Source organism: Myotis davidii, unplaced genomic scaffold (assembly GCF_000327345.1).
Source record: "Myotis davidii unplaced genomic scaffold, ASM32734v1 scaffold962, whole genome shotgun sequence".
Taxonomy (NCBI): Eukaryota; Metazoa; Chordata; class Mammalia; order Chiroptera; family Vespertilionidae; genus Myotis; species Myotis davidii.
In genome coordinates this window covers 1,609,515-1,628,596 of record NW_006295559.1, presented here as the reverse complement: position 1 = coordinate 1,628,596, position 19,082 = coordinate 1,609,515, and the positions used below count along the sequence as shown (strand labels likewise).

Genomic DNA, 19,082 nt, shown 5'->3' with positions numbered 1-19,082 from the left:
CTGTGACCTCGGGGTTCACAGGTCAATGCTCAACCATGCCAGCCAGGCTGGGGAGTGCCTTTTTAAAACACGTGTATCGGTTCAAGGTACTGATATAAATGAGTTCACTCCAACAGAGAGAGAAAAAGGCTCTTCCTCTGCCCAGGTAACGGTGTGTTCACCTCTATCTACAGAGGAAAATCAGGCAGAGTAATTACAGGTGGAATAAGGACTATAAGCTCCAGATTCCTCTCAGGAAACATTTCTGAGTCTAAATGCACTTTTTAATTAGCTCTTCCAATAGCATCGTGCTAATTGGCTAATTTGGAAATGATATGAGACTCCATGTGCTCTAAAGAAAATCTGTTTGTTGATACATTTAGTTGCACTTGAGACTGTCTTATTGCTGGCAGGACAGATATTATTAAAATAGAATCACCTGCTTGTTTTAACCAGATTTAAAAAAAAATGAACACATATGAATTGGCTTATCCTTAGGGTTTCAGGAGGAAGTATTAACATTTTGAGTGATGAGAAATTGCCACTTGGATGGGAAATAAATGAGCTTTAAATAGGTCCCATTATTTTTTTACAAGGTTATTATTATAAATGTTTCATAATAGAAGAAATGCCCTTCATGTCTATCCTCATTGTTGGTTTATAATTGGGGTGCTAACCTCTAACCAGCCCAGCTCTTCACACCAAGTCTCGGTGAGTTTTCATAAGTGATTTTTCCATAAAATAAAATTAACTTTTATTGGACTACAAATTTCCAATAAGTTTCTCGGTTAGCTATACTGTGAAGAAAATGTATGAAATTTATTAGCTTGGGTTAGGAAATGGTGGCTTTTTAAAGTTTTCATGTGATTAATATATTTCACTATTAATAAGACTGTCCTGAACATTATAGAAACATGATTTAGGTGAGAGCATGGTGACGTATTGGGACATTTATATCTCACCTGAATGTTTCATACTTGCTTTTCTTGTTCTATGGACATGATACTTTGTAATCCAAGCAAAACTCCCCTCTCGGTTACTACTTAAAGTGTTCCTTTCCAGCCTACTTAGTCCACTAAATAATAAAAGAAATACTGCATGGATCACCCTGGATTTCAGAAAGTGCAATGATAAATTGTCTCCTCCCAGTAACAACTTGAGCAGGCTGCAGCTAGTCTGCATTGTGGGCTAAGCTTCATTGCTAGGTTTGGAAATGCTGGGGTGCCCCCTACCGTTGTAAATTAGGAGGCACTTCCCTTGGCTGTTCCACTCAGAAAACAGGATTCTTCCCCAAATGTCACTCACTTAAGCAAAGTTCAGGTAAGCAATGGTTAGTCACAAGGATGGATGGATGGATGGATGGATGGATCGATGGATGGATGGAATCATGGATGTGTTTGCTATAAAGGACATTAGTATGATAGAGGGTTATTGGAGAAATTTGAAAAAATGTCTGTAGATTGAATAATAATGCCTTAGCAATAGTAATTTTCTGATTTTGAAAACTGCACTATGGTTGGTAACAGAATATCCTTGTTTACAGGAAATACACAACGGAGTGTTTACAAGTAAAGTATGCATGTGTGGATTGGTGGGTAGGTGGGTGGGTAAATGGATGGATGAATGGATGCACGGATGGAGTTAAAAAAAAAACAGAGCTGGCCCTAGCCAGCCTGGCTCAGTGGATAGAGCTTCAGCCTGCAAACGGAAGAGTCCTGAGTTCGATTCCAGTCAGGGGCACATGGATTGTGGGCAATATTCCCAGTAGGGGGCGTGCAGGAGGTAGACAATCAATGATTCTTGTTATTGATATTTCACTCTCTCTCTCCCTTCCCCTTCTCTGAAATCAATAAAAAGTTTTTAAAAATTAAAAAAAAAGACACCTAAAGAGAAGATTAACAAAATGTGGAAGGCAACATTTTGTGAACCTGACATCACAAACCAGAGTTTGAATTTCAGACAACCAACTAAAAAGAATAGACTTCTTAGGCATACTAAACCTTACAAACTTCTAATACCATTCTGAACTACACCTTTGGTGACTTTCCAAGCTCTTGCTTGTCAAGTTCTTTGGTACTTTACAAAAACAATAAATTTTTAAATCCAAAATCTAATTTATTAGCAATGCATACAGGCATATGAGTCCTAACACAGTGATTACTGAATTATCATACAATAGCTAAAACCAGCATATACTGAACATAGATTTAACAATTCCTTTATTTAAATGAATGAACTCCCAAAATATCACATGGTTGTTTTACACTTCACCCGTTCTGCATGCAGTAGCTCATCTAGAACATTCCTAATGGTCTCAATACAGACTTCTCCTCTGTGATGTTTTTTTGATGCAAGATTCCATACATTTTCAAATTCTTCATCAGAAAGCTTGACACCAATCTTACATAATATCTCTGCAATCTAGAAGAAAACATTACAAGTCAAGCCAAGATTTATCTAAATTTGTATTTTTATAATATGTTTGTAACATATAGGACTATGAATATTTATCCAAAACAATGTGGTGATGGGGGTAATTTGTGAGTGTGTGTGTGTGTGTGTGTATCTATATATATAAAAGTCTAAGTGACTGAACGACTGCTCAACCAGTCGCTATGACACACACTGACCACCAGGGGGCAGGCACTCAATGCAGGAGCTGCCCCTGGTGGTCAGTGCGCTCCCACAGCAGGAGCGCCACTCAGCTGACCAACTGGCGCCAGATGCCAGGCTCGCTGGGCTCACGGCTGGCGAGCGCAGCTGCGGCGGCATGAGCCTCTCCAGCCTCCGTGGCAGTGCTACCAAGAAGTGGTAGCAGGCGCAGCAGGGACTGGGATGAGTCGTCCCGGATTTTGAGAGGGCACAGGCCAGGCTGAGGGACGCCCCCTCCCCCAACCCCACCGCCACACAAATCCATGCACCGGGCCTCTAGCTACATATAATAAGCATACTCAGCTTATTAATCATCTCTCTGAAGTGGTAATTATTAGAAGAGATGAAGGGAGAGGAAAAATATGCTGTTCATGTCCCAGAGAAAGTATAAGAAAGGAAAGATAAGAACTGGTAGTGAAAAGAAATGTTAGAATAAGGAGAGGTAATAAAAGACTTGAGGGGGAAAAACCATTTACTCTAAAGCATACAGGGGGGAAAAAAAAGCAGAGAGGGAAATGAAAGAAAGGTTAGACAGGGAATAGGAAAGCCAAAGAAACAGAATAGCTGCAGAATACACCTATTAAACAGAATCTAAACAAGAATTAAAAGATCCCCTGGAAATGATGTGCCCTTGTGGGAAATTAACAACATAATAAAATGCACTTGAAACTCAGAACCACAGCTCTGTGGGCAGCTGCAGCCATACAGCAAAAACACCTTAAGGTCCCAAAGCCCAGCTGCTGTTCTTCCGCACCCAGTGGCAAGTAAAGAATGTCCCTGCAGAGTGACTCATGACGTGGGCATCTTGGATCTCCTCTCCGGCCCCTTTGCCGGTCCTCTGGAGGCATTCTCCCTCATTCAGCATCCCATCATGGTGTACTGATCAATTAATAGAATACTTTTACAGAAACCCACATCTAGTCCCAAGTTAACCCCAACCAGCCTTTGGTTCTTACTTTTTATCTAGTATTGTGAGATAAAGGATGACTTCCTAGTTAAAAGAATTTTTGGCTATTACATAAAACAAGCAGGAGATTTTTGTGAGCTTTTTTGGGGGGGGCGGGGGGGGGAGGTTGCGGAACCCTGACCGTCTATTTCACAGGCCCTTTGGAGTGACTGAAGGAAGTGAAAACATAGACCAGGAATGTCTCTTCTCTAACTCACTGAGGAGGATCCTGGCCTCCTGCATTGGAACCAGCCAGCAGGCATGGTCCTCTGAGACCATGGTCTCCCTTCCTGTCTCCCCCACCTCAGCAGAATGAATGGTTGCGATGAATCTGGTATTTAGTATTTAGTGAGTGCTCAAGCCACCAACCCTTCATGTGAAGTCCCAGAAGGTATCATCTGTCTATTCTATCACTTATGCCTCCAGATATGCAGGATCTGGGAAGCAGTTACTCACTAGTTCACAAGTACGGCTCTCACCAAGCTGGTAGGACCAAGCCCTGCTATTAATCCTTGGTCCTCTGAAGCCCGAGGCTACCTGGCTGCTCCTGCTTTATAACCCATCCAGGAAGAAAATCACCTGGGAAACGAGGACCATGTTTTCTGAGAGAGAGAGGACACACACACACACACACACACACACACACACAAGATACATGGGCTGGCACACAGTACAGGACAGAGTACTTTAAATCAGTGCTATTGCAGATAATTTGACACAACAGCAGTACCTAGGAGGGTGGCAGAGTGACCTTCGCATGCCTACTATTTGGTTCTGGAGACCCAAGAACTTACACAAGGGAGAGATGGACCCTTTGGCTTTTCTTCAACTAAGAATGCTGTGAAATGTTTTAGAAAACTTTTCTTTTATAGTAGGTCGTAGTGAATATACGATGTGAAAGTAATGCTTCTATCATAAATTCCGCTACAAGAATCATACCAAAATGTCACAACCAAATTGAACATTACCCTCAAGGACCCTTTATTTGGGGATCCTAAGGAGTTCTGATGACTAATATATAAGGTCAGGTTGTATAAAGTCTGATATTAAGTAGTTGTTGTTAAATACGCATTCCTATGTTGTGTATTTGTGTAAAGTTGACACTTCTTTCCACCCTTTTGAATTAGTATGCTGTACCTCTTTTTTGGATCTGGTTTGGAAGAAGTCTCTTTCAAACACTCCTTTCTGGCCAAAGATGGAAGGATACAGCAACGAATAGGCATTTCCCTCTTCACCATAATTCGTTCTATCACTGATGCGGCGAATTCTGGGGGCAGGGATATCAGATCGAATGGTTGGAACGCCATAGATGGGATAACCTAGGACATCATAGAGGGAAGAAAACACATATTTTGAAACAGAGCTGCGTAACACACTAGCCACCAGCCACATGTGGCTATTTTGAGCACCTGAAATGTGGCTAGTCTGACTTGAGATGTGGAAGAAGTATAAAGCACACACTGAATATCAAAGACCTTGTACCAAAAATGTGAGATATTTAATCAATTTATATTGATTTACTTGTTGAAATGATGTTTTAGAAATATTATATACACATCTATATACATTTATACTATTAAAATTAATGTTACTTGTTTTCTTAATGTTGCTATAAAACATTTATAAGTACATACGACTCCAGTTACATTTCTATTAGACAGCACTATTCTGAAGAGTAGCAAGACCTCATTATACCAGAATGTATAGCAAGTCTATAAAATTCAGTTACACAAAAAACATGTATATCATTAATCATGTCCTTACAACCCGGAAGTGATCTTGATCAACATAAATTAGTCTCTCTAAATAGCCAATAAACATCATACACTATATGCAGATATAGGGTATTATGGGTTAAACTGTATCTTCCTCAGATTTATATGTTAAAGTTCTAGCCCCTAGTACTTAGAATGCGGCCTTATTTGGAAATAGGGTCATTGTAGCTATAATCAATTAAGTTACGATGAGATTGTACTGGAGTAGGCTCCTAATCTATTGTGACTGGGGTCCTTAGAGAAAAGGGGACATTTGACAACTTGCACAGAATGCCATGGGAAGGTGACGACCGAGATCGGGGTGATGCAGCAGAAACCAAGTAGCGCCAGAGATTGCCAACAAGCCACCCAAAGCTGGGGGAGGGGCCTGGAACAGATTCTTCCTCAGAGCTCTCAGAAGGAACCACCCCTGCCGACACCATGAACTCGGACTTCCAACCTCCAGAACTGTGAGATGGTAAATTTATGTTGTTTAAGACACCCACTAGGTGGTCCTTGTTACGGCAGGACTAGCAAACTTATAGATGGAAAATGAAGACATTTTAGATGGGAAACCTTTTTTAAGAGCTCTTCAAATAGTTGAAGGCAAACCTGTGTGTAGCTAAGAGTCATGTGGTTTACAAATCTCCTAAAGCTCAGTGACATCCGATTACTACACTGTATACCATTCAGTGTTCTGATCTGTGATGGTTTCAATTTCATTAACATCCAGAGAATCCTTTTACTTGGATTGCCACTAACAATAGTTCAGCCTAAACTTACCAAGACCCCCTGGGTGCTTGGATATAGAATGAAACGAAAGATCCTAGGCTTTGAGAAACTTATAGCCTCATGAAAATCAAGGCTGGGGATGATGCAAGGGCAGATGAAGAACACATCACTTCCATGTTTGCTGATCATTTCTGATCTCAACAAACGCCTTGACATACTCACAGATGGTAGGGACAGCTCCTACAACCGCATTGATATCAGAAGAAGTGGTCTTATAGTGGCTGGAAACTTTATCGCTTGGCCTCTGAAGTGTCCGGAGAGTCTTTTCTGAGTTCTCATTTAAGACAATGTCTTCAGGCTGTACCAGGAGGGTTGGTTCTGATTCTTCAGCATTATCCTCAGCAGGGTTTGCACAATCTGGCTTTTTACCTATAAGCAAAGAGGGAAAGGGGGGAAATGTACAGGAAGAAGTTACTACTTGGTTCTTACAACTCCACAACAAAAGCATTTTTCCCATTTAGTTTCTTCTTGCTGGTGGAAAACTGAGACCGGGCTGGTGTAAACCCTCCCCAGATACCAGCACCCCACTGTGGAAGAGCAAGTTCAGGCCAATGTCATATCCCAGGAAACTGAAGCCTGGTCTAATGTTTCTTTTCACCATTCCACTCCCTTGACTCTAGAACAGTGGTTCTCAACCTGTGGGTCACGACCCTTTGGGGGTCGAACGACCCTTTCACAGGGGTCGCCTAAGACCATCGGAAAACACATATATAATTACATATTGTTTTTGTGATTAATCACTATGCTTTAATTATGTTCAATTTGTAACAACGAAATTGGGGGTCACCACAACATGAGGAACTCTATTAAAGGGTCGCGGCATTAGGAAGGTTGAGAACCACTGCTCTAGAATAAAGCTCTTAAGTATGAAAGAATAAAAAACATAGAACCTATTATTTTTATTTCTTCTCTTTAAAAATTAGAGCTTACTTTCATATTTAACTTGAACTACAGGATTACCACAGTTGTTCCTAGCAAAAGACACATTTAGAGCCCTGGCTGGTTTGGCTCAATGAATAGAGCATTGGCCTTTGGACTGAAGGGTCCCAGGTTCGATTCCAGTCAAGGGAATGTCCCTCAGTTGCAGGTTCAGGCTTGATCCCCAACTCTGGTTCAGGTGTGTACAGGAGGCAACCAATTGATGTGTCTCTTTCACATTGATGCTTCTCTCTCTCTGTCGCTCCCCCTCCCCCCTTCCTTTCTTAAATCAATTTTTTTTTAAAAAAGACACATTTAGAGTTGTAAATTCCATACATACCTGATCATGGAAGGGAAGGCCTGTGTATTGAAACATTTGGAGAAATGATAACTCACTGTGAGCTCAGGAGCTGATTACTAGTCTATCAATAACTTCCTTCAAATCCGTGTATAAAAGAAAACCCTGAGGTAGAACTGAAATTATAAGATTCTGACCTGTTTTGCATTTTTGCTTTGCTGAGTCAATTCTGAAACTTAGGAGTACATTCCTGACATTCTTTCCACCAGAGCTGGTAACTGACACTCGCACTAGAGGGCGCTGTGGCCTTTCACTCTCTACAAGAACTCTTCGTTCTGAAAAAGCTCAGGCCAGGTTTGCAAAGGCAAATGGCGCCCTAGTATGAGAGCGGGGTGGGAACAGTGGCGAACCAGAAAAGACATGTCTCTGTAAGGTCTGCACCCCCCATTTAGCACGCGCCAGCTGTTGCCATGAAAGCATTCAGGCCCACTGCGGATCCTCTAAACACCCCCCAACCCCCCACGCCTCCCCAAACATACAAAAAAGCAGAAATTTGTTCAAAGTGTGAAAACCTATTCCTCAGAAAACTGTTTGAAGGCCACTATCTTAAAGTACTTACCCCATCACCACCACCTTTCCTGCAGAAGTCAACAGTAGGGTAGATTTGATATAAGACAATTTCTGAGCCCTTTCTGACCCACTGGACACTATCTTAAAAGGATAAAAATCTCAAGAATTCCATAGAAAATGGCCGACAAAGTCAGGCCCCAAATCCTGACATGAAAACTGTCTGGTTTGAAAATAGGCTTCTGCTTCCCCCCGACTCCCACCCCCAACTCATGAGTTGTGCCAAGAAGAACAATTTGACCCCTCTTATGTGACAAATAAGACAAATTCATTGAATTGATGTGGTAGAACTCTTTCTTTTTTCTTCAACAAAATAACAGGTGTTGCATACCCTACTTTTGAAGACAATGCTCATACTTCTGAGAGCTTCATTAGGTAGGGAAGATGCACCTGTTTCCCTAGTGGGTAGACTAGAAAGGCCATCCCAGAAACTGGTAAGGGCACATGTCATCAGTACAGCCCAAAATTTGGTTTTGGTCTTGCAGAAAGGCATGACCAAGGAATAAAAATAAAAGCAACAGGCCTTAGCTGGTTTGTTCAGTGGTTAGAGTTGGCTCTTGGACTGAAGGGTCGAGGATTCGATTTTGGTCAAGGGCATGTACCTCGGTTGCAGGCTCCATCCCTGGACCCAGTCAGGGTGCATAGAGGAGGCAACCAATCAAGTGTATCTCTGTCTCTCCTCCTCTCTCCCTCCCTTCCACTCTCTAAAACAGTGGTTCGCAACCTTCTGGCCCTTTAAATACAGTTCCTCATGTTGTGACCCAACCATAAAATTATTTTTGTTGCTACTTCATCACTGTCATGTTGCTACTGTTATGAATCATAATGTAAATATCTGATATGCAGGATGGTCTTAGGCGACCTCTGTGAAAGGGTCGTTGGACCGCCAAAGGGGTCGCGACCCACAGGTTGAGAACCGCTGCTCTAAACATTAATGCAAAAATACCCTCAGGTGAGGATTAACAAAAAATAGAAGCAAGCGGGGGTTGGGGGGGGGGGTAGAGGGTAACGTGGGGACAAGGACACATATGTAATATCTTAATCAATAAAAAATATATTTAAAGTAAATAAATAAAAATTGATCTGCTTTGCAAAAAAAAAAATAGAAGCAGAAGTATCTTCACTTTTTAGAAGAGAGAAAATAAAAATGTAAACAACCATTTAAAATAGTTATCTTTCTCTAATAATCAAGATTTGAAAATTAAAGCAAATGATGCATCATTTTTACCGACTAAATTACAAGAATGTTTGAAATAACACTCAGTGGTAACACAGTTGGAGTAAAATGGTCTCACAGCGTTGGCTGGTAAAGTAGCAAATTGGTAAAGTCATTTAGAAAAGTGAAACGAAAATACGTAAAGAGAGTTACTTCTGGGGTAATAATAGCATTCATTAGAAATGAGATATAATTAGAAACAGAAAGCTTTTTGAGAGACAATCGTTATAGTGTTACCCATATTACTTTAAAACTGTCTGGAAACAACCAAAATTTCAGAGTAAGGAAATGGTTTAGTAATTCATAATACAACAGCATGAAGGAACTGAAAATGAAGTTTACAGAAACCATAAAAGTATCTCTTCATTCCACAGTAATTTGAAAGTTAAATTTTAAAAAATAATAAAATAAAAACGGTACATTCGCTGTGATTTTAGCTATATTTAAATATATGCATACACATATACAAATATGTATATATGCATATCTATATATAATTAGTGATGCAGGTATATAATATGTAAGCATGAAAATATTTGCATGGAAGTGAAGATTATGGCTTTATTTTTTGTTGTTACTATTTACGAAAACTAACTGGTTAAATTTTCCTTTGTCAAATTCTACTTTTCCCTGGGGGAGGAGAAATAATCCTATATCATAAAAGCCTAATATGCAAATTGTCCCCTTGACAGGGAGTTTGACCAAGGGGCGGGGCCAGCCAGCCAACCACAGGAAGGCAGCAGCTGGGGGAAAAGGAGCCCCAACTGGCAGCCGGCAGCTGCTCAGGACCCTACCCGTGCACAAATTTCATGCACTGAGCCTCTAGTTACTCTATAAAAATGATTTGTGAACAGCTTTCTGAAAAACTGTATATCATGTTTTGGGCTTCTGAATAAATTCTTTTGCTTTTAATTTTTTTTATCTTAAATGAGTAATAAAATTTCAAAGATACAAAAACATAAGATTAAAAACTGAGTCTCACTGCTATCCTATCCCTCAGCTACCCAGTTCCCACTCCCTGGAAATAGCAAATGTTATCAAATTCTTTCCTACCCTTTTATGGATAGTCTATGCATAAACAAGCAAATAAATATGTATATATATGTGCATATTTTTAAATACATAGTATTAAAGTTGAGATGAGCTCCTAGAAAAATGAAAATATAAAAGTCCATTTAAGAGTTTGGCAAAGCTTCAAAAATTACCTTTAATGACAACCCTCTCTTCATACTCTTTCAGAGGCATTTTATCTTTCCAGGTAAGATAATTTGCAAATTCCAGGTAGCTAATCAGCCCATCATTATCCACATCACAGTAGTCAAATAGCTGGTCCAGGAGCTTCTCATCCAAGTGCAAGTTGGCCTGCTCACAAGCTTCCAGAAGTTCATCTTTATCTATCACCCCATCTGCCTTCTGTTAGACATAAAGCAAAAAAAGGTGCAGTGAGCGTTGTCTTCAAAAGTAGGGTATGCAACACCTATTATTTTGTTTAAGAAAAAAGAAAGAGTTCTACCACATCAAATCAATGAATATGTCTTATTTGTCACATAAGAGGAGTTCAACATTAAGCAAGATTGATCTTCGTGGTGCCAACCTGCTACGTGCACAGTAATTTTACCCCTGGTTAGAGCAAGGTGTGGCTCAGAATCTTTGTTAATTCTATTTAATAATTTTTTTTTTCATTTAAATCATGCTGTTTACACTGAGAAGATGTGACCATGACTCATGCCTGACATTTCATCTGAAGCATGCTGTGACAGCTCGCTACAAGGTTCCTTGCTTTCAAAGTGTTCTGGTGTCCCAACTGGGCAGTGAGTGATCCTCCACTTCACGACCTGGTAATGAGAAAGAATTGGGGAAGCAGCTGCCAGCCAAGTGTAGGGAGGTGGATTCTAAGACAGTTAGTTGCCTGCTTGTTGTTAACACTCCTATGGGCAAGAGGGGCCTGCTACCAATTTGGTGGTGAGCCCTCATTGTGACAATGAGCACTACAATTCATCCTGGTCTGGCTGGAGGGGAAGTCTGCACCCCCTTTCAGAGAACAGTGTAATACAGGAGCACCTACACTGAGTGTGATAGGAGGGCAATGTATGACGGCCCTGGGCAGAAACTGGCTGATTCACTCAGGAGGTGTGGGGGCAGAGCCCATAATGCTCGTTCAGGAAGAATGACAAGAGTTGGGATGTCTTCCTCCTCAGCCCCTCCTAAACTCTCTTAAGCCAACCTTGAATCCATGAATGGAGTATGTTCCCCATGGGTCCTGGCTGCTGTAAGGGAGCTTTGGCCCTCTCAGAGAGATTTCTCTGAGATAAAAGAAGGAGGAGGCGGAGGAGGAGGAGCAAGAGGAGAAGGAGGGAGAGAAGGACAAGGAGAAGAAAAGAAAGGAGGAAATATAAACACACACGCACACAAGAGAGAGAGATTTCTCTGAGACAGACAAGGGAAGCCATAACTGACTCATTGACTAGTAGTCAGCTCTTGTGTCCAGGATTGGATTTATAATGATGAAGGTGATCCCTGGAGACCAAAACACTGACCCTAGAGTTCTAGATAAATTCCTGTCTTCACATCTGTAGGCCTGGAGAATGTCCCTAACCCTTATGTTGAAACAGAAGGAGAATTTAAAACATACCATTGTGTGTGTGTGTGTGTGTGTGTGTGTGTGTGTGTGTGTGTGTGTCTGTTTCTATTGAAACATATTACCTTAACAAGGGAGCTACAAATGCCCTGGATTAAAGTAGACTCCTTTATGAAATCATCTGCTACAAACCCAAGTCAACCAAAAAAGCAAACCCACAGCCCTGGCTAAAAAGCAACGTGGGCTGTGGCTGTTGAATCAAGAGGATCTTCAAAACGGAAATAGATGGTATCAATAATGACAACTTTGCTGCCCAGTATAGGCTTTGTGTGGACTGAAAACATTGGTGGTTTTTTTCATCTGTGTGGCCTGACAACGTTGGTGGTGTGTTTCTTTGAGCTGCCTGCCACCACCACACCACTCAAAACTGCAAGTATATGTTTCTTACTCCCTGGTGCAGATACCCTCTCTCCCTCCACACCCTTAATCTCTCGCTCCCCAGACCCCAACCTCAGCAGTTCTAAGAAGAAAGATGACTAGACGTGGGGCTAAAGTCTCCCTGTCCACACGGGGGATCAAAGGCCACATGCAGCTGTCCAAGTATGCTGTGGAACTTCAGGGCGGGCAGAGACTCCAACTTTCGTGGCTTCTTTGAATACAGGTGCCAAAGTCATCATCCTACTCAGTCTGTGGGGGAGGAGCCATCTGGATGCAGCTAGAGGGCCTGGGCAGAGTTTGTTTGATGTGGGGAGGGAAAGCTAGCAATAGCGTATTTCTGTGGCTTCCACTGCTACACGTGTAAGTGATATTGATACTTTACGTGCCTGTACTGGGAATGTTCTTAAGACCCAGAGGCCCTCATGATCAAGAAGAACCACATGTAGAGAACTGCTAATACCTTGGGGGCCCCACAGCCTTAACAAGCCCCTTTGAGCTACAAGTCTCCATGACTAATGAGTTTGTCACTTAGTGCCTCTGGAAAAAGAGAGGCAACCTCCACTTGAAGGCGCCCCATGAGATTTCAGACTTGTTGCCCCCTAACCAGGCAGACAGCTTTTGAAAAGCAGCTAATAGCCAGTTCCTGAGCTCTTGTTGAAACTAAACACTTGACCACGGAGGCCTTGTAACTTTCCAGACCGATAAGCATTTTGAAGTGAGCCAACTTGGACTCAATGATTAACAAGATAGAAAGGACTTAACAAGCCTCATTTGTGAAATGGTAATGGTATATTCAAGAAGGCAGCCGGCTTGACCCCAGTTACATCTCAGTTTTACATGAAAAGGGCAGCAATCCTTAGGGGGAAAACTTGATGCATCTTTGCTACCTGAAGCAAAAACCATTGGCTCAATAGGACCATACAGTTCAGAGAGGCCCCCCCATGTGCCTGGGCCTCATTCACTAACCTGAAAGCCAGTGGTCTTCGCTGGGCTGCTGTGGCTTTGAACCTCAATGACAGCTCCGAAGGACCAAAAATAGACATACAGGCACTCTACCCAGTGAACAGAAATCAAGGCCATTCTTATGGCTCTGGCCAATCCTGCCCTTGACGAAGCTGCTATAGTTTTACTGACTCTTGGATTGCTGCCAATGGCCTGCCTGCTTGGTTTGCCATTTGGAAAGCTATAGACTAGAAGATTAAAGACACTTCTTTTTGAGTCTGAAAACTATGGAAACGGATCATGGCTACTGAATGAGCCCTCTGGGTAATTCATACAGATGACCCTGGTAAGGGTCCCGTCTCTAATGAGAATAACTGGAATCAAGCTTCTGATCGAGCCTGATCCATTCAGATCGCCGCCATGGCTGTCCGGAACCATCGTTGCACCAGCCATGGCAACACACCCACCACAACAGACAAGGCACAGAGTAAAGCACTCTATGTTTCTGATGCAGAGGCTACCGCCCTGTGACAAACTGTGACTCCTGCCACAAGCTGACCCATCAGTCTCATGATGCGGGGGGGACACACTGCACACAAGACATTGCTCCATGCTCCTGGCAGGCTGACCTTTGTCCCCTCTCAGAGTTATGAATGGTGCCTCACCACTGTTGACACATTTTCAAGTTATGGAACGGCTATGCCTAATCAACCAGCTCCGGTCGCAATAGAATGGCCCATGCAATATATCTGAGTCATGTGTTTTGCTTTCTGGACCATTGTCAGTCTGACAGTGCTGTGCCTTATAGCCCAAAAGCAACTCAACAATCAGCTGTTCCACAAGGTATCCAATGAACCACTCCTGCTCTCAACCATCCACAGCCATCTGAGCTCTGGAATAGCCTCAAAAATAGACTACCTCCCCTATCAGCTCCTGCTCATACATCTTACAGTAAAGCAGTTTGTCTCTGAATGCAGCTGCCCCCCAAAAGGAATCCATCCCATCTCAGCTACTTCCTAGGTAATAATTAGAATAAAAGGAGTGAGAATTATATTGGCCTACTTTTGAAAATGTGGGACTCTGTTGTGACCGTTCTTGGACATGATGCATTTTCCACCCTCTAGATTTTAAGTTCCCTAAATGGAAAGTCTACACATTATCCAGGATAATGTTTGATGTATTGTGTGCTCAATAAATAACAGAATTAAACCTCTAAGCCAATAAGATTCATTTAAGAAAGAATATCTTGTTAGTTTTGGTTTGGCATTAAATTAAAAATGGGCATTCAAGCCCTAGCCAATTTTGCTCAATGGATAGAGCATCGGCCCACAGACTGAAGGATCATGGGTTTGATTCCAGTCAAGGGCATGTACTGGGGTTGCAGGCTCCATCCCCAGCCCAGGTGGGGGGAGGGGAGGAGGAGGCAACCAATCAATGTGTCTCTCACACATCGATGTTTCCCTCTATCTCTTCCCCTTCCACTCTCTTAAAAAAAAATTCAATGGAAAAATGTCCTCGGTGAGGATTAACAGAAAAAAAACACACACGCACTATAATAATTAATTAATTAATTAATTAACTAATTAAAAAAATGGGCGTTCAACGATAGAAAATTCAAATAATCAAAAATTATCCTACAGCTGTAGTAGGAAGACCCACATCTTATTACTCTCTCAGAAAAAAAGCTCCTCAAGGACACTGAGCACTACATTACACATATTAAAAATTTACTATTTAAAAGGTGTATCAGCATTAAATAATTCTCAGTAATTTCCTCTCTGCTTAATTTAATTGTATCATAAGGAGTATGCCTGGTGGTTCGCTAAGATAATCAACATCTATTAAGATGATCGTCTTGCCTATAATTACATTTAAAATGAAGAAGTTTTTAAAAGCAGAGCACCACGTATGGGTAGGTTTTCTTATTCATATCACTGCTACATAAATTTCCCCGGATACCATCTTTGTAAAATAACTTGGATTTGAGTTAAGCTTAAAATGTATTTATTTTAGCTTACATATTTTAATTCTGAAGAATCATTTTTAAATTACCTGTAAATAGCAATTGGTCTCGACTGAAAAACCAGAGAAACCGTTGAATACTTTTCTTTAAACACAACTATGTGAGAAGTGTAATTGATGACTGGTTGGTGTGTGTCCCTACATAATTAGTACACACCTAAATGAGAATATTAACCCACTTTTTATGCATTAGGACAACACAGGTACACAGGCCCTAATCTAAAAACAAATAAAATGAATGGACTTAAAATTAATTAGCCTATGAGTGACTAAGATTCTTTTAAGATAAAAAATTATGAAGTGTAACTTTCTCAAAACTATACTCAACAGAGGAAGAGAAATAGGAATGTTATATTTTTCCTTTTGAGATAAACTAAAATTATTCTGTTCTTTTTTCTTCTCATATCAAGATGATACATCACGTTATCACAGACTTACTTATAAACTTTTATTTGTTTATATTAGAATCATTCTAAAATGGTTGCTAGACTGCCTAAAAAAATAAATACAATAAAAATAAGTACAAAATAAAAACAGAACCAAAATAAAAGTGAGGAAATCAAAGCAAAGAGAATATAAGAACGGAAAAAATTAAGATGAAACTTGAATAAAAAGATCATACAACATGTATGCTATAAGATCATATTCACAAACTAGATGAGTTTCATTGAATTGGCTCTGAGCTTCCTGGTGGCCTAGTCAAAAAGGTCTGGACAATGAATGCAAAATTCATGTTGTTCAAAAGGTAAAGACAAACCAAATACTTAGAAGAAGCACAGTTATTACCTGTGGAAAGACAGGGTTTCCTTATAAAGAGAGTGCACATGACAAAAATAAATAGTCTCGTGGACATAGCAACAAAAATGTGCCATGGCCTCATAAGCAGTTTATATATTAGAGTTCCTCAGTATAATCTAAAGGCAAGCAGCCTGGTAAAGCAATCCTCTGATGACCTATAATGCTGTCAGGTAATCCCACAGCTCTAGGTTGATCTACTTTATAGAAGGATAAAATTTAGAGTAACTTGAAAATTGAATAGTCTTGCCATCTCAAAACTGAAACCACACCCTGCTCCCCCAGGGGAGAGACATTCTAAGTGTGACATGGACCTAGACCAGTGGTTCTCAACCTTGCCTGCACACTAGAATCACCTGGGAATCTTTTTAAAATCCTGATTTCTGGGCTTATGAAATCAGGATTTTAAAAAGATTCCCAGGTGATTCTAATGTGCAGCCAAGGTTGAGAACCACCGACCTAGACTGACAGTACTGTATGTACATATTCAGATTTAGATGTAGATTGCCTCTACCTCAGGAGTCTACCCCAGGGTTCCACGGTGCTTCCCTCCCATTGCTCCCAGCACACTCTAGTTAAATAATCTACATCAATGGCTCTCAAACGTGAATGTGCATCGAATCATTTGAAGGGCTTGTTAAAGCACAGTTGCTAGGCCCCACCCCTGAGTTCCTAATTCAGTAGGTCTGGCATGGGTGTTGCAATGTACATTTTAAACACAATCCCAAGCGATAGCAATGGTGGTAAAGAACCACACTTTGACAACCACTGCAAAGGTCAGAACCTTTTTTTCTGTCAAGGACCAAAAAGTACATATTGTATGTTTTGTAGGCCAGGCAGTCTCTGATGCACTACTGTGCATTTGTAGTGCAAAAGCAGCCACAGACAATACTCAAAACCATGGGCATGGAAGCCTATTTACTAAAACAGAAGGTGGACTGGATTTGGCCCACAGGCCATGGTTCCCTGGCCCCTGGTCTGCACCCATCTGCAGGGATCCGGAAGCCTATGCACAAACCAAAAAGCTCTGCTCTGCTACTGGCCTTGTCATAGTGCCTGAAGGCTGTCAGCAAAGAGTCAAACCTTTCGCAGTTAACGTTCTTCAAGTGATGACGAACTGCTGCAACCATGGCTCGCTCCCTATCCTTGCCTCGAAGATATTCACTCGGGAGTCTATTATAGATGAGATCATCAGAGCCTATTGAGGAGGGGGAGAAAAGTCTTTTTATCCGAATATAAATTTGTCAATAGTATTCTCATGCTAAAGAAAGTGATCAAACAACTTCCATGAATGAAAAATCTACCTAACTCCAATACTATGATCCAGCATGACAAAATCTTGTGTATAAAAAAGTACATGAAGTAATGGACAAAAAATAATATTTCTGTTTTATGTGACTTCTCTGTTCAATGAAAACAAAATCTGAAGAAATAAATTTTGTGGGGGCAACATTAGCCCTGCTCAGCTGTCAAGTCATTTCCTATGACAGTGGAGGCCTGACTGCCTCTTAGCAGATATTCGGCTGCAATGCTGAGGACTGAAAAGCTGGGGCTGATTTCATGTGGGGGCCACTCTATATGCCTCAGAGATGGCTGAACCTCTGGGAGCCCCCGTAAAAACTGTTCTCAAGCCTGGCCGGTGTGGCTCAGTGGTTGAGAATCAACCCATGAACCGGGAGGTCACAGTTCAATCACCAGTCAGAGCACATGCCCGAGTTTTGGGCTCGATCCCCAGTAGGGACATGCAGGAGGCAGCTGATTGATAATTCTCTCATCATTGATGTTTCTATCTCTCTCTCCCTCCCCCCTTTCTCTCTCTGAAATCAATAAAAACATTTTCTTTTTAAAAACTGGACTCAAATTCCCTACTCCCCCCTAATATGGGTTTCTAGTCCACCTTCAGTCTGCAGATCAAGTTCCCATTTCCCAGTCCTGCTTCTCCCTATACCACTATCAACACCCCTCCCCCATCCACAATTTCATTAACTAAGAGTAGCAAGGGCCAATACAATATTTGATGCAGTAAAAGGCTGCCTCACTTCACTTTGGCTTGTTTAATACAGGCCATATTTATTTTCTAAATAAAATTGTGAGCCCTAATTGATTGAAGATATTCATTACAACGGCTTTAATAAATGCCTACTTCAAACATGACACAAAAAACTTTTTTTCTTTCTTGTGTTACAAGCTTTTCTTATTAATATTCATATGATATTTTAAGCCTCTAAAATTAGAAGCTTTGAGAGGAGCTGGTGAACTTAACTGTATAACGTTGTGGGGGGAGGGGGCCTGGGGGGGTTGTTTGTTTGTTTTGTTAAGAGAAAGTCTGTATATTTACCATAGTCGTCAGGACGGAGACAAGCTCCAAATGTGTGGTCCGGATGAACATTCATTGTTTCTGCAATGCTATCCAAGAAAACAAACCCTTTAGTTAAAATACCCACCACATGGCATCCCTGGAATTTAAAACATGTTTGCCATATGTTTTTAATAGCCCATATTTTCTCCTATAACCAAACTATGACGTTATCAAACAGACGGTCTCCAGAGACAGGGAAGAGAGAGGAAAATGTAGCACAATAAGTTAAAATGAAATAAAGCTTTACACCAAGTTCTCCCTCCCTCTTCTCCAAATGCCTCTCCATCCCAGAGAACTAAGCACTTTCCTGCAACCACAGGCCCTGAGGAAGCTGACAGATAAACACACAACGATGGCTTTCTTGTTTAATAGATAGAAACAAATAGAACACAAGCCAACATTTGCCACAAGAGTACTTTTAAAATTCAATCTACAGACACTCGTGATTTGAAGTTAATCATTAACTTACGGATCAAAGACTCTTCCAAGTTTATGTTGAAACTTTTCTTTGAAATCATCAATTCTCTTGGATACAACCTTAGCTCCTCTTTTCCTACAAAATTAGAAAATTGTCAGTTATCTCCATCGCCTAAAGTATTCTTGGCTGCCAAATATACATATGGTAAGGAAAATCATAGTATACTTCAGGCCATCGGGAAAATAAATCCAGTTTCAAAATAAATCATATGCTAAAAAGAAAGCGCTATGCTCATTCTTCTATCATTCTACTAGTGCCCCAGTGCATGAATTTATGCACATTGAAAGG

General features: G+C 41.0%; 1 protein-coding gene across 2 annotated transcripts in view; it reads right to left on the bottom strand.

Annotated features, from left to right (window-relative positions):
• Positions 1-2,181: 2,181 nt before the first annotated feature.
• Positions 2,182-19,082, bottom strand: part of EFHB (EF-hand domain family member B) — a 39,606-nt gene continuing 22,705 nt past the window's right edge. Inside the window, exons 7-13 of one of the 2 annotated variants that reach the window (XM_006770166.2) lie at positions 18,786-18,869; positions 18,296-18,363; positions 17,001-17,155; positions 10,388-10,595; positions 6,286-6,492; positions 4,715-4,896; positions 2,182-2,400 (exon numbers count right to left, since the gene is read on the bottom strand). In XM_006770166.2, coding sequence (XP_006770229.1) covers positions 2,227-2,400; positions 4,715-4,896; positions 6,286-6,492; positions 10,388-10,595; positions 17,001-17,155; positions 18,296-18,363; positions 18,786-18,869 — 1,078 coding nt within the window. In that variant the 3' untranslated portion in view covers positions 2,182-2,226. The remainder of the gene's footprint in view (positions 2,401-4,714; positions 4,897-6,285; positions 6,493-10,387; positions 10,596-17,000; positions 17,156-18,295; positions 18,364-18,785; positions 18,870-19,082) is intronic. The other variant, XM_015568080.1, reaches the window with a different exon arrangement.